Here is a 15,580-nt window from a genome sequence, read left to right on the forward strand (position 1 = left end):
ATCCCCTGTCATTGCTCTACAGGCCCCTCTACCTTGGGGCACAAGGCCTCACCAATCTCAAAACCCTCAGCTAAGATTGTTTTCTTGAAGTCTAAGCAGCTTTCCAATAGTGATACTCAGAGAACCTGCTGACATTTTTTTGCCACCCACAACAAAACAATCTTACCCAACAACCTCTTCCAGTTCTTGATGAGGATTTTCGCCAGAGTTACCACCTCCTTGTCAGCACAGTGCTTGCGGATTGTGTTGACAGCCACGCCAATTCTTGTGGTCTGAGAGACAGAGAAGAGGGATCAGCAGCTGCTTAAGCAAGAGCTCTCAGGGACAGAGCAAACGCTTTGCATGTGGAATGTCCCTGGTTTAATCCTTCATGTCTCCGACTGAAAAGGGGCCAGGGAACAGCTGGAGGATTCAGGGGCCCATGTCAGGCAGAGCTGACCTTGCAAAGCCAAAGCAGTGACCTCCAGATGTTGTTGGACTACAGTTCCCATCAGCAGCAGCCAGCGTGACAGGGATGATGGGAGTTGTGCTCCAGCAAACATAAGGAAAGCCTGTTGGGTCAGGCCAATGATGCATCTAGTCCAGTATTCTGTTCTCACAGCAGCCAACCCACTCTCTCCCACTGTGGTTTCCAGCAGCTGGTATTCAGAAGCATAACTGCCTCTGACCATGGAGACAGAGCGTAGGCATCATGGCTAGTAGCCTCATTCATCCTCCATGAACTTGTCCCAAGCCACTTCTGACCTAAGGAGGAGATGGGGTTGCGGGCTTCACACACACACTCTGCGCATGATTGGGAGGGATTCCTGGCCGCGTCACCTCCTGGCCAGCCAATTGGAAGGCTCTGGGGATGTGGCCTGCCTTATTTAAAGCAGGACGCAGTTCCTGCTTTTCCCACCCACCCGCCCTATAAGGTTTTCGTTCCTTGACTTTGCTATGGACCTTGGTTGGTCGCCATTGAGAGGCCTGGTAGGAATTTTTCCACTTGGCAAATTGGCACCAGCCACTTGGTTTTCGCCTACCTCATAGCAAATCGTCATAACTTTCTTGGTATTGGCGGTTAGGCATTGGTATAGTTCTGTAGATGGAAGATGGGAGGTAGCGCCATCACCTGCCTCGCATATTGAAAGGTAGTCCAATAAAGGATTCCAGGGGGAGTGGCCCTGTCCAAATCCTGGGGCGGTGAGGGCCTAAGGCACGCCCCCTATCGGTGACCCCAGGGGAGTTCCTAGTTGATGTGCAACAGCAGGACTCCCACTACTGGTGGGTAACCCTTCCCAGACTTCAAGTGGATGGGCTGAAGTCGGATATAGTCGGCTAGGACCAATGCCTACGCCAATACCGCTCATCACCTGTAACCAATAAAGTTGTGGCCTTATTTAGCCCATTAACCTTAGTAATTGTGTCATGTGTCATTATTTCCACTGGGGGGGGGGGGCGAGAACTTGCCACACAATCCTCTTTCAAAGTCATCCAGTTTTGTGGCCATCACTGCCTCTTCTGGGCATGACGCCCACAGCTTAACTATGCACCACACGAAGAAATACTTTCTTGTATCTGTCCCAAATCCTCTAACATTCAGCTTCATGGGATGTCAATGCAAGTTATGAGAGAGGAGGAAATGACTTTCCCCCATCCATTACTCAAGGCCGTGAATTATGTTAGAAACATCTATCATGCCACCTTTTTCCTCATCTTTTCTCTAAAGAATCCCAAACGCTGGACCCTTTCCCTGAGGTGGGGCTGCTCCACCCCCCTGATCATCTTCGTTGCCCTTTTCTGAACTCCCTCCAACACCCTTTTTGAGATGAGGTAAATGCCCAGACAGCACCTCATTGGCCCAAAGTATTTATGCCCTGGAATTCAAATACCTGCAGCAGCTGGATGGTCATTGTGCAACTGTTCAGTTTCTTCAGTAGGTCGAGAGCTCCTTCCTAAGAAGGGGGGAAACAAACACACACAGGGAATATTAAAAAGCCTTAAAATATGTTCTCCTTGTCTCCTGCATTATGCCTGTTGTAGGAATGGTCAGTGGCAATCTCTTGAGGCACGGGTGAGGAACCTCAGACCCAGGGGCCAGATGCAGCCCTCCAAGACCGTTGTATCTGGCCCTTGGGAGTTTCCTGGCTAGGACACATCCTTGAACTTCGATTGTGCTTTTGGCTTGCCTGGATGGAGGACAGAGAAGGGCATGTCAGCCAATGAGCGTTTGTTCCATTCCACCCACTTTTACCCCTGCTCACTGCTGATTGCTGGTGCCAGAATGGCGGTCCAGAAGGGGAGGTGGTGCTCTAGAATTGAAAAAGGCCCCCTATACCTGCTTCAAGGGAGGATGCCCTCAGTGGTCACTAAGGGTGGAGCCAGGAGTCAGCAGGCACACTCTAAGACTCATGGCGCAAGCAGGAGGCCCACAACGAACCACCAGAGCCCCTTAGAGCTGCTCTTGCTCTTCTTGCCACTGGGAGAAAATGAATGTTTTTGGCTGGTGCCTAAAGATATGTAACAAAGGTGAACTTCCCTTGGGGAGAGCATTCTTCAATTGGGGAGCCACCACAGAAAAGGCCCATTCTAGTGTTGCCACATTCCGGACATGAAGATGGGCTTCAGATGATGATCTGATGATATTGCTGGCTCACTCCTGACACTGCTTGAGACCATACCAATTTGGTGTCTGACTGTGGTTATCAAAAGGGAGTCACAGACAGACAACCAGCCAGTGCTTGCGACAGAGCCAGACTGCAATGACTCCCAGGATGCATCACGACAGTGCTGCCCACCTTTCAACTTATGCATATTTTGGCATGCCACTACAAATCAACTCTAGGTGGCAGGTTTCCAGTGGCACAGCCCAAGCTTGAATTTGGCACATTGCAATGAATGAACCCTAGCCAGATGGGCAGGGTAGAAATAATAATTATTAAATAATTATTAGGGCTGGAGGTTTCTGTGGCCAAGACGTACCATTTGCATGGGACATGGGGCAACATGTCCCTGTCCCCCGCACCAGCAGGCAGACCCTTATCTGGAAATTCATTTCAGGGGAAAGTTTCAGGGATCTTTGCGAAAACCTGACATTGCAAAAGTCAAATGTTGTTTCCTTGTCAACAGAACGTCTGTCTGCATCTCAAATAACTTCTGCAGTGGGCCGCAGCAGCCCAAGCAGGCAGCACATGGGACTTGCAATGGGCTCTCTCACCTTTGGGAAAACAAAAACTCTCTCGCAGGTGATGGGTGGGTGAGGGAGTCACCAATTTATTTCCATTGCTCTCCAAGATGATGTCACAAACATACACATTGCAAACATTTTACACTGCAGAGCTTCTGATTTCTGCACCCGTCTATTAGGTAAGTTCTTAATATTTGATGTTTTATTGTATTTTTGATATTCTGTTGGGAGCCGCCCAGAGCAACTGGGGAAACCCAACCAGATAGGTGGGGTATAAATAATAAATTTATTACTATTACTATTAGTGACAAAGAGGTGCCTCTCTCTGCTGTTGATACTTCTATACAGGGAAGACATCAGTAAACTCCTCAATCCCTGCATAGTTAGAACAGGGGTGAATGCACCCTTAATACTTCTGGTTGTGGGGGTGAGCTTTCTTTCATATTGCCCATTGTGTGCTCAGGTTTCTAGTCCCTAAGGCAAGGGTGGGGAATCTCAGGCCCAAGGGCCAAATGTGGCCCACTTAGCTTCTCAAACTGGCCCTCGGGTCTCTCCCTAAGCCACACACCCCTCCCTCCAGATGTCAAGGCTCCAGATGGAGAGCTGCTGCCAGTCAGTGTAGACAATACTGAGCTAGATGGACCAATGGGTCTGACACAGTATAGGGCAGATTCCTGTGTTTCTTCATGCTCCCTTCCCAGGTCAGAGTCTCCCTAAAGAAGGAAAGCCTTTTTTCCCCTCTATGCCAGCATGATCTGCAAAATTACAGTGGTTGCAGCAAAACCTTCAAATATTGGCCTTAACTCTTTGGAGGGGTGGGTGTTGAAGGCGATCTGGCAGAGGAGGGTAGGGAGGAGTTATTTACAGTCATTGCATACTAGAGCAAAGTTTGCAAGGGAAGTCAAACATTAACTTCAACTCAAGGTGCAAATCTTGCTCCGTGGTTCACCTTCTGCTGAGTATTGCCGGGGAGCCAAAGGACAAAATCCTCAGACCGCTCAAGTGAAATAAGAATGGCAAAACATCCTCTGACCTACACCAACTCTACTGTGGTGTAGTGGTTCGAGTGCCGGACTAGGACCTGGGAAACCAGGGTTCAAATCCCCACTCAGTCATAAAGCTCACTGGGTGGGTGGCCTGGAACCTCAGCCTAACCTACCTCACAGGGCTCTTGTGGAGAATAATGGAAGAAGGGGAGAATAACTTATGCCACCTTGAGCTCCTTGGGGGGAAAGGTGGGATATAAATACAATTTTTTTAAAAAAAAGAATGTGTCCATTCTCAAGTAAATGCAACAGAGCCTGTCCACAGGGAGATAATGCAAGGACAGCTGTGCACTTAGAGAATTTTGCACTGTGTGGGCTTGTGTCCTCCCCACTCTGGGTATATATGGCGTTATAGGACTGCATTCCCTCCTGGGCAACCTTCCAAAGGGACCTGCCAAGGGTGGGCGGGGCCAGTGGCAAAAGTGGGTGGAGTAACAAATGCAAATGTTGCCTTTATACAAGGGGGCTAGCTTCCTTTGAACACACACTCTTCTCTGTCCTCCGTGCAGACAAGCAAGAAACTTGATTGGAGTTCAACTACACATCTCACAGGGCAAACACACTCTGGTGTGCAGAAGGACAGGTGAGGGGGGTGGCCTGGGGTCCAAATTCCAAGGGCTGGGCAGAGAGGCCATTTTATCCTCCATCCAGGCAAGGAGGAGGCATTATCAGCATCCCAGCCAGGCAAAAATGCTCAAGGAGGGTGTGAATGCAAGGCCGATGAGGGGTGAGGTCTGGGGAGAGAGGACATGACCCTCTCTGGGGAGAGGAGAGCCAGCCAAGGGCCAGGCAGAGGGCACCATGTCTGGCCCCCAGCTCTGAGGCTCCCCACCCACAATGGTAAGCCAGCCCTGCCACATTCAGGGACCCTCCTGCTCATTTTGCTGGGAGGGGTCCTAAACTCCTCAGCAAGAACATGTCCCCTAGTTGTCCCTAATCCACCAAGCACATCCCTTGTTTTCTAGCCTTCCCCCTCCCCATTAGATCCCTATTTTACCCATTAGGCGTGCTTTTGAAAACAAAGTTTGCACTCAGTTCGATTCCCTTCTCGCATGTGATTAGCGACCTAATCATTAAAAAGGAAAATGCTACAATCAGGTTTACTAACACACCCAGCTCCAGAAGCCAATGAGCAATTGCCACACATGGCAGAGTAAACAAGCAGGGACGGTGAGGTTGTCCATAGCTGTGCCTTGAAGAGCCAGGTGAAATGGGAAAGTTTGCATCTCCCACCAATCAAAAAAAGGCCTTCCTTGGAGGTTTTTAAGCAGAGCTTGGACTAGATGACTCTCGGGGTCCCAACTCTAAGATTCTAAGTTTCTGAGTACATAGCATTTACATTAGCAGCTTAGCATACAGAAAGTTTCTCTCCCAACGCATTCACATGGGGGGGGTGTATTCACCCAATGCACAAGACCATCTTGCTTTCCCCACCCCTGCACCATGGAACTACTATTCATGATGCTATCATCTGCGCATGCGCACTCATTTCTGCATGTGCTCTTGTCCGCGCATAGGCAACAGCCATCTTAACTTTACACGCCATTCTTAAGAATAAAGTGAATTCAGCATAGGTTTTCTAGTGCACTGCAGCTGATTTGGGCAAGGGGGAGGGGGTTACAAATCAAGCAACATTTGTCAAGAAGCAACAGGGTCAATATGGATTGTGTCTATGAATGCGGTGAGACAGCAGCTGGATTTCAAGTAAGCGGCTATTTGAATGGACCCAGAATGTCTCAAAATGACTTACAAAATAAGGTAAAGGTACCCCATACCAGTCGTGGACGATTCTGGGGTTGCGCGCTCATCTCACTCTATAGGTCGAGGGAGCCGGCATTTGTCCACAGACAGCATCCGGGTCATGTGGCCAGCATGACTAAGCCGCTTCTGGCGAACCAGAGCAGCGCTCGGAAACGCCGTTTACCTTCCCACCATGCTTTCAAACTGCTAGGTGGGCAGGATCTGGGACCGAACCACGGGAGCTCACTTACAAAATACAGATAACCTAATCAAATGTTACTATTAAAGATATAACCCTATGTCCATCACAGGTGAAGCATCTGCCCGATACGGTACAACATAGCACATAAACCCCCCAATTGCATTTGCAATTGTACTAATAAATTGTTATGAGTTTGATGATGCCCAGAATCCCTTCCAATCCTTGGGATTCTGTGTCTGTGTGATGTCCAAGAGCAAGCTTGCCAAAGCAGCCCCTTCATCTTGGTAATGGCTTTGGTTGGCGAATTAAGCACCACAATTAGCATAAGCAAAGAAGTTGCTCTGTGCCATAGAACAAATCATTGGGCCTTTCCCCACCACCACCGCCAGTGTAGTTTGAGTGAGCTGGAAGCAAGCTGGAGACATAGAAGGATGTTTAAGATGCCCTGGATTCAAAGCAATCTTATTCTTAAGTAAAATTTGCCGGGGTGCTAATGTCATGAGCCCCTCTATCTTATGCTCAGGTTGCATATATGTGCAAATAAAACCATATGTCCCAAAGGCACCACCATCTCTACTGACCTTCGTTCCAAAGATAGCTTAGCTGGTTAGAGTGTGGGGCTGATAACACCAAGGTCACAGGTTTGATCCGCACCCCATAAACAACAGCTATATATTCATGCATTGTATTATTATTATTATTTATATACCGCCCTATACCTGGAGATCTCAGAGCATAAAAAGATCACAGTATATAAAATAAAAGTTGGTTCCTTCCAACTCTATGATTCTAAGGAAACCAAACCCTGAAACTCCTGGAGTCTCTCACGACTTGCATATTGGAGTGGCATGTAGCTTTATTTCTCAACCTTTAAATTGTGGTTACGCACACACACACATCTTCCCATGTAGCTAGATGGAGGAAGGCAATGCTGGGAGTACTCTTTTTCTCCCCTGTTCCTGCACAACATACATTATTTTTACTTCTCTGCTGCCATTCCTTCAGCAAGACACCAGGCAAAGATTAAATTTACATTGCCAGACTCCTGCCAAACACCTGTTGTCTACATACCTTCTCTCCAAATCCTCTTAGGGACTGGCCACTTGGAGATCTGCAGGAGCAAGCGGGGCGGGGAGGGGGGGGGACGCTGTCCCTGAAAGAAAACTGAAGCTCTCACAAATATGATTGAGGTGGGGGTGGGTGAAAACAAAACTACTCCCCAGATTTTTGGGGGTGGGGATTGGGAACCTGGCTTTTAAGCAAAGCAAACACAGGAAATAATATATTTTTGCTTGTCTCGGGTCACCTAAAGAGCACAACGATTCTCAGCTGTAACGCAAACCCTGCAAGGGCTTTTTTAAAAACCTGATTTCCCCGCCCCGCAACTGTTAAGCGCTGCAGCTGCACCTCCTCCGATTCTGACGGTTTTGCAAAAAGTTTGCTGATCGGTGAGAAAACCACAGGAAACCACAGGAAAAGCAACTGTTTCTTGAAACCCGAAAGGGACCTTCCGGTGCCAGCGACAGACTCCTGCGAATTCAAGCAGAGTTAAAACAGAAAGCACACAAGCGAAGCGAAAACACAACACGCGCACCGTTTCTCTTACCATGTTCTTCCTGGACACCATCTTATCCAGCTTTCTGCCTATTCGGATCAGCTCCTCCGCTTGCCCCATGGCTTCTCCTCTCCAAAAAAACACAAACAAACCTATGCCACGCTTCGCTAAGGCGAGCTCCTGAAAATATTTAACGGGGAGTCGCCGGTGGGGGGGGGGGGCAAGAAACGGACCCAGCTGGATCCGGATTTGGTTTTATGACAGTTGTAGTTGTTGGTTTTTGGTGATTTTTGGTGTTTTTTAAGAGGCGGGAACGTACTTGGCGGAATAAAGGGAAAGTTTTCGCACTCACTGGAGAAGTTTGACGCGGAAGGAAGGCAAGAGGGCGAAATAACGCAGGCGTGCTGGAGAGGGGAGGGGCCACTCGGTCACTTATAAATGACGGCCAGGGAGTCAAAATAGCACTAGGGGGCTGGGCTAAATATAGGAGCCGAGGATTAAGGGGTGGAAAGATTTCAGGCGGGTGGGTGCGGGGTGGGCTGGATACTGAGGCCGTCTGCAGGTGGCTGGAAGGGACCGGGGAGCGAGAGGCTTTCTCGGGGCCCTTCCAGACGCCCTTTCTCTCGGGCGTCCCCGGAGATGAGCGCCGCTTTCAGTCTCGCTTTGCAGTCTCCTGCAAAAGTTTGTGGGCGGAGGTACTGGCTTCGCCCGCAAAGAGGTGCGTAAAACTGGCCGCCGAAAAGCCTGTCTCTTTTTTCTCCCCATGGCGCAAAGGTTCCGGGTGCTGCAGAAGGAAAAAGGGGGGAGGCGGCCCCCCCAATGCAGCATTGTCGCTTTTTTTTTAATCAGCAAAGTTATTGCAATCTAAAAGAGGGATTGGAAACACACACACACCACCCCATCCCATTAAGTCCAAGGCTGTCTTCGGGAAAAGTAGGGCACGCAACCACTAACAGTGGTTGCCAGTTCGTTTCCGTACCCAATTCAAGCTGCCCCCCTCCCAAAAAAAACCTCTGAAAGGCCGCCGCCTTCTCCACAGAACCTTTTGGATGTTCAGATCAGCAAAAGGAGCTCTCTTGGTCGTTTCATTGCCCCCAGAAGTTGGTGTGTGTGAAAGACAGCCTGGGAGAGGGTCCTCTCTGTGGCAGCCCCTAAGTTGTGGCACTCCCTGCTCTGCATCTGGGACCTTCATTGCGTTTTTCCTGCTGTGTGCTTTGACACCCGAGAGTTTGGCCCCCAGTCAACTAAACACTTGCACTAGCAGGAGCCAGTGCAATGAGACTTCCCCCTCAGTTCTTCCCCCCACCCCACCCCAAAATCATCCCGGGAGAATTGCCAGAGCTGCATGTTGTGGGGCAGATGGTTCCTTTTATATATATTAATTGCATATTAATTGCATTCATACATAACTATTTCAGTATTTGTATAGGGTATGGTTATCAGATTTTTTCCAATGAATCCAGGGACCCCCCCCCTTTTTTTTTTTAAGCTGAGTAGCAACAGAGTCAGTAGTAGGGATGGTGAGGCAAAAGACCCTGGGCCCAAGCACATATGCGTATTGTATAAAGGTGCTGCAAAGCCCTTCTTTCACACCCTGCGAAACAAATGTGCAGTTTTTAAAAAACTGGGCAATGGCACGCTGCCCACCCGTGACTCCCGAGCCTCCCCTGATCTCCTGCCCCCTTCCCCCTTTGTTTTGACAGATCGGGGGAGGTTTGGGAGTCGCAGGTGGGCAGCCATTGCCCAGGAGGGGTGCAAGGGCACAGTTTCTCTGACAAGCAAGGTGCAAAGCCATTCTTTCGCACCCTGTGAAACATAAATGCGCAGTTTTAAAAAAACTGGGCAACAGCCGCTGCCCACAACTCCTGAGACCCCCCCATCAGTCAAAACAAAGGGGGCAGGAGATCTGTACCGCCAGACGTCCACAGTTCCCCTTCAGCAGTGGCAGCGGCAGTCAGCAGCCCAGAGCCAGTCTGGTAGAGCAGTTGGCTCTGGCCGGCTTCAGGAGCTGCTCGATGCCCGCTGCCATGGCACCCATTTTTCCTCACCGGAAGTCCTCATATGATGTGTAGCGCACAAGACACATCATATGGGGACTTCTGGCAAGGAAAAATGGCAGGCACCATGGCAGCGAACATCTCCTAAAGCTAGCCAGAGCCAGCTGTGCTACCAGCCTGGCTTTGGGCTGCTGAGGCTGCTGCTGCCATGTTTCCCGGGGACAGATTTGCAAATCTGGGGACATTCTGGGGACGGAATTTGTCCAGGGACAGATATTCAAATCTGGGGACTGTCTCCGGGAACCAGGGACATCTGGTAAACCTAGTATAGGGGTTCTTCTAAGTGGGGCAGATTGTTCCACCTGACAAGCTAAGATACTTTGCACAGAGGGAGCAATCATCATAGTGTGATACTGAATTCCTCCCATTTGTCAATGTCTTCCCTATTCCTGTGACTGTCATTTGTTTTAAGCAATCTTTAATGCTGTATTTCTGAATTGCTAGGAGCTGCTTTGGGACCTTATGTGACGAGAGAGTAGTAAATCAAATGAACCTCAGCCCCATCTGGGGAAACATGCACTGCCCAGGAAAACTTTCTACATTGTCCTTTTGACACTAGGTGAATATCTTTCTTTTATTGTCCTATATTAGATGTGGGATATGTTGCTGCACTGCAATTCCCATCAGCTCCAGCAAGCATGCCCAATGAATGGCCAGGGATGATGGGAGCTGTAGTACAGCAACATCTGGAGGGCCAAAAGTTCTCCACTTTCCAGGAACTTTTAACCTTAAGCAGCTTGGAGGCTTACTACCAGGTACTCATCCAACTCCCTCCCTCCCCCTCTCTTACCTACTGCTCCTTTGCTACTGCCCATGAGGACTAGGAGTATGGCTGTGGTTGGTTTGTATTTCACTCCAGATCCTTGTGTAATGAGCTGATGTGCAAATATTTGAAATAAATAAAGCTATGGTGTTGGGAAGCCAACTAGGGCATGAATCACACCAAAGTACTACTAGTAAAAAAAAATCATCATCATTAATCAGAACTTTTATTAGAAACAAAACAAAACAAAAAGATAGGAACAAAAAACAGTACATTTTCAGGTGGCATATTCAACTTATCTCCCAACAACTCTTCGTCTTTTTTATATATAAAAATGCAGTATTTCAGAGAGCAGCAGACTTGTGGTATCAGCCCCATACCAGCCGAGGGTTATGTTGGTCCAAGAAAACAATCACAGATCCAAATACCTGTGTGGTACTTTTAAACTCAGTGCAAACCAATTTTGGAGAGGGTAACCGGGTTGAAAATTTCTGCAACGAAACCAAGATAGGTGCCTGGGAAGACACTCTGAGGGAAGCAGTCTAGTTTAGAGGTATATGACAGGCCTGTTGCACACACTCAGGAGGAATATGGCTGGAGAGGGCTGCCTCCAGTGCCTGTTGCCAGAGGCCATCACCCCACTCTGCCCAACGATGGGACTGGCCCTGCTTTCATTAGTTTGGGAAATTGGGGGGAAATGAAGCACAGTCCTGCTCCCCTCCTCCCAGTGCTGAACTCAGTTTGAGATAGCTTCAAAGTATTAGCTAACATGTAAACTTCTATACCAGGAGCCTCTAACATGACACCTTATAGGTGCCAGTGTACCCAGTATCTTCCATGGCACCCACAAAAGGGTGCCACATGGCCTCCAAAAATCAATGTGAGAGACACTGTTTGCTCTTCCTGTTTCCACTGGCTCAGCCTCTCCCTAGTACAGCAAAGTTATTATGCCATGCCCCCACGGCAGCCATTTTGTGACCTAAGGCACTTTTTAAAAAAGTTCTAAATGTAGCCCACTGACCCAAAAAGGTTGGCAACCCCTGTACTACACAATAATTACATATTTACAGAGTGATCTTAAAGGGCTGCTGGGCAGCAAGGAATGACTTGGGATAGAGTACAAGGATTGCTATGCCAGTGGCTGGAATCATGAACAAGCACTTTGTACTGCAACGTTTTGTTGCAGCCCCCTTATATCACCCTCTTTTTTTGTCTCTGAGACAATTAGAATCCTATCTTTTAAAGGAAGATCTGTGATAATTAGGTAGGCATACTTTGTGCCAGAAGCCAGATTCTGTGCACAGAATACACACATAAATCCAGGTTTGAGAATGAAAATGGGAGTTTCCTGTTTGTCCCATCCAATCACCTCAATGGTTATTCCATTCATGTATTGGGTCAGGAACCCCACAAACTGAAACAGGCCTTTATTGACCTATTAGTCCTTACCATATCCTGTGTCAGTGAGTTCCACAGGACTGTCGGGCACAAGACAACGAAGCAGAAAGACATGAACACAGCAAACTGCATAATGCCCCTTGTCCCCATGTCCCTTCTTCCTGGAGAATGTATGCTGGGGTTGGCTGAGGGAACAATACTTACTCTGCTAAGTAGACTTTCTGCCCAATGTACTAGGCTTTACTTAAAAGGAACATAAAAGCCTGCCTTACACTGAGCCAGAAAAAAACCAAGCTAGATGGATCGTTTATTATCTGGTAGCAGCTCTCCAGGGTTTAAGGTAGGGAATCTTTCCCATCTGTACCTGGAGATGCCAGGGACTGAGGCCTCCTTCTGCATGCAAAGCAGATGTTCTCCCACCAAGCTACTCATCTACGGCTGGTAGCTGAGCAAAAATAATAAATTCAGCTCTGGTTGTTCTTAGTGCTGAAAAAGCAGCTTAAAACAACTTTGCTTGTTTAAATCATCTTACATCTGGGGCCTGGTTTTGGAAACCAGCAAAGCTTTTGCTGGCAGATGCATCCACATTATTCATGCATCCTTTGCAAAGAAATCTGCAGGGCGCTCACTGCGGAAAAGAACCAGCTGTTTAAAGATTGCCCTGAACTTTTCACACCCTGGGGAAAGGGCCAGAGCATGCATAGTGATATTGCTTCTCTTTAAAACTGGTCAAACCAGAATGGAGCATTTGAAGGCCAGGACGGACGTGGTATTTAAAAGGGCAGTCGCAGTGAGTTCTTCAGCCATGAGAGCCAAACTGGATTTGCTATTTCCACAGCAGATAGACCTATCAGCAAGACAACCCCACGGGTTCAGACATCTACTCATCTTCCTGATGGGCCATCCACTTCTTAAAACGTTTGAAGCGGTACATTCACAATTATTCATTTTTTTAAAAGTAACATTTTAAAAACAGTTGCAAACCTAATTGTGGGATTCGGGGAGGGATTTCATTGTCGGGGAGAACTGCCAATTTGGCAACAGCTGCTTTCCTTTTTGTTCAGAATTTAACCATTCTGCAGACTTGCAGAATTGGTTTTCTCATAGCTTGGCAGGAGAGGGTCAAAAACGGGAGAAGGGCACTTTCCAAACTGGCTGAGCAGTTCTAAAAATATTGGGCTGGATCTTATGGCGTACTGCCCTACCAACCTCAGTCTGCTCTCAGCCAGCCCACACTGGCCTGTCTTCTTAACGACAACCAGTCCTGGCTCCCAGCCTCCTCCATAGCCCCTGTACCACTCAGCAGGGAACAGGACAGGGAGAAAACTAGAATTACTTTTCTGCATCTGCCCTTGGCTCTAGGTTCTCCTACTGTTGGCCTCCCTGCCTTCCCAGTGGTGGCTGGTGCCCAAATCCAAACAACAAGAAGTTTGGATTCAGCCTGAAAAGCTTCCAAAGTGCGAGCAGCAGTGGTTTCAAAACATTACTCTACAGAACTCACAGATTCCACAGGAAGTTATCAGGAGCTCCATAATGTAGAAAATCAATTTGTTCTCTGTTGCTCCAAGAGTAGAGCCAAAGAGTGGAAGTCACAAGGAAACAGATTTTGGCTAATAGGAGACATGTCCTAATTGCTAATTGACAGAGGAACAGACGGCCTCATGAGGTGGTGGTCTTTCCTTTGCTGAAGGTATTTGGGCAGCGGTGCAACCAGCTTCTGCCAGGGATGCTGCAGCTGCAATATTCCTGCATTGTGCAGGAGGTTGGACCTCTAAGCTCCCTTCTGACTTAAAACAGTCTATGATTCTGTAATTCTGTTAGTTATAATGGCAGACAGGCTGGTCAGTATGGGCCCCAAGACATTTTGCAGCCTGAAGAAGAGCTACAGATGCCCCTCACTTCCCACGAGCGCCCAACGCTTTGAAAAGCTTTGCTTTATCAGACATGAGTTCTGCCCTTCATCAATCTTCTTCATTTGTAGGGCAGTGACTTCCATGGGACATGGGAAAGCTGTGGCTGTCCTGGCAGAAAGCAGTCCCTGAAAGGTGAATAGTGGAGGCAAGCCCTGGAGTTTGCAGACCATTATCCAACTTATCCAGCAGCGCACACCTGGTGCTTAACAGATATAGCCACACAGGAACCTGCTTTATGCAAAGTCAGACCACTGGCCCATCTTGCTCAGCATGGTCGACACTGATTGGCAGCAGTGCTCCAGGGCTTCGGGCAGGGGCCTTCTTCATCCCCTCCTGAAGATGCCGTTGGAAATTGAACCTGGGACTTTACGCATGAAAAGCAGATGCTCTACCACTGAGCTGCAGTCCTTCCCTTAAAGGACACTCTCAACTGACTAGGCCAGTTGGGACCAACCAAGGCTCCCAGAATCCTCTGCACACAGCAGATGTGAAGATACTCTGCACTGGATGAAGAGATGCAGAAACGGATCCATGAGGGTAGGGTATTTGACCTCTACTGCGTGAATCCTCATGGGGCTGGGGCAGGATGTGCAGCAGCTCTGAAGCCCTGCCAAAGGCCTGGCTTGGTTTTCCAAGTCTCCAGCATATATGCATTTGCTGCATGTTTTCAGATTTCTCTTGGAAGCGGGGTTCATCCCTCGTGACTGTCGTAACAGAAGCCGAGATTGCTACGAAACCAAACACTGCACTAGGAGTCTGAATCCCACCCAGGTGTACATTTGTTCTCGCGCGAGAAAATCAAACGGCGGCAGAGATGACTTGGCCTCCACAGCCAACGAGAAGATACCTCAGTTGCGTGAGGCCACAAAAAGAAGCCAGAAAAAGTCAACCAAGCAACATCGGCAGAGCTCCCGGCCTTTCTCCTGGTCCTGCTTAACAACAGCAATGAGAACAGTAGCCAAGCCAAAGCCAGTGGCTTCTTCCCAAGGATATGATCAAGGAAGTGATTACGCAGATGGCATCCTATGGAGAAGAGCAGGCTCAAAGGAGATGGGGTGAGTCTGCCTTAGGTCTGCAAAGCAGCTCAGGCAGACTCATCTCTGCAGCTGGAACGTGAACAAAATGGTCCCATCAGTCTTGCAATGGGTGGACAAAGCTGGAGGGGAAAACTCCCGTTCTTGTGCCATCGCCTTCAATGAAACCGATCTGGGGGGGGGGGGGGAGAAACAAGAGGGAGACAGGATCAAAAGGGGTGGGGGAAGGCAGACGAAAGAGAGGCTCTTGCAAATGTACCTTTCATAGGACCTGCCTTATTATTCCCCGCAAAAAACATTCTTAGGTGCAAATCTGCAATGGACCTTCCACATGACCGCAATCATTTCATTGTTTTTGAGTGTGACTGCGCTCTTTTCCTTCTGTATAATTGATGGGCTATGCCTGCAACGAGGCTCGCTTTTTCAATTGGCAGAAATAGCAGTGGTGACCACGACAGCCTCCTAATCTCTGCTTAACCAACATGTCCGTAGCAACCACCAGTACTTCCCAGACAAAATTTGAGTAGAGCGACCAGAGTATCCACTGCTGAGTATGATGAGCAAAAGAAGTTTCTGGTGTCTGCTGTGGGGAAATGTCAGGAACAGCATTCCTGGAATACCGGGCACACTTATAAAGGTGGATTTCACTAGTGGAAGGGGAAGGGGAGAGGTATGACGTAAGGAGCCTCAACACATCACTCGTAAA

At 48.5% G+C, this 15,580-nt stretch overlaps 2 protein-coding genes across 5 annotated transcripts in view; both read right to left on the reverse strand.

Annotated features, from left to right (window-relative positions):
• TCEA3 (transcription elongation factor A3) overlaps nt 1-8,766 on the reverse strand; it is a 28,365-nt gene extending 19,599 nt beyond the window's left edge. Inside the window, exons 1-3 of one of the 2 annotated variants that reach the window (XM_083455706.1) lie at nt 7,761-8,766; nt 1,872-1,934; nt 167-272 (exon numbers count right to left, since the gene is read on the reverse strand). In XM_083455706.1, the coding sequence (XP_083311832.1) occupies nt 167-272; nt 1,872-1,934; nt 7,761-7,829 (238 nt within the window). In that variant the 5' untranslated portion in view covers nt 7,830-8,766. The remainder of the gene's footprint in view (nt 1-166; nt 273-1,871; nt 1,935-7,760) is intronic. The other variant, XM_083455705.1, reaches the window with a different exon arrangement.
• A 1,970-nt stretch (nt 8,767-10,736) lies between these two features.
• The window catches only part of ASAP3 (ArfGAP with SH3 domain, ankyrin repeat and PH domain 3), an 80,440-nt gene continuing 75,596 nt past the window's right edge, over nt 10,737-15,580 (reverse strand). For all 3 annotated transcript variants that reach the window (XM_083454882.1, XM_083454880.1, XM_083454881.1), the window contains exon 26: nt 10,737-15,046. In XM_083454882.1, coding sequence (XP_083311008.1) covers nt 14,972-15,046 — 75 coding nt within the window. In that variant the 3' untranslated portion in view covers nt 10,737-14,971. The remainder of the gene's footprint in view (nt 15,047-15,580) is intronic.

This window comes from Podarcis tiliguerta, assembly GCF_965153285.1.
Source record: "Podarcis tiliguerta genome assembly, chromosome: 8".
Classification (NCBI taxonomy): Eukaryota; Metazoa; Chordata; class Lepidosauria; order Squamata; family Lacertidae; genus Podarcis; species Podarcis tiliguerta.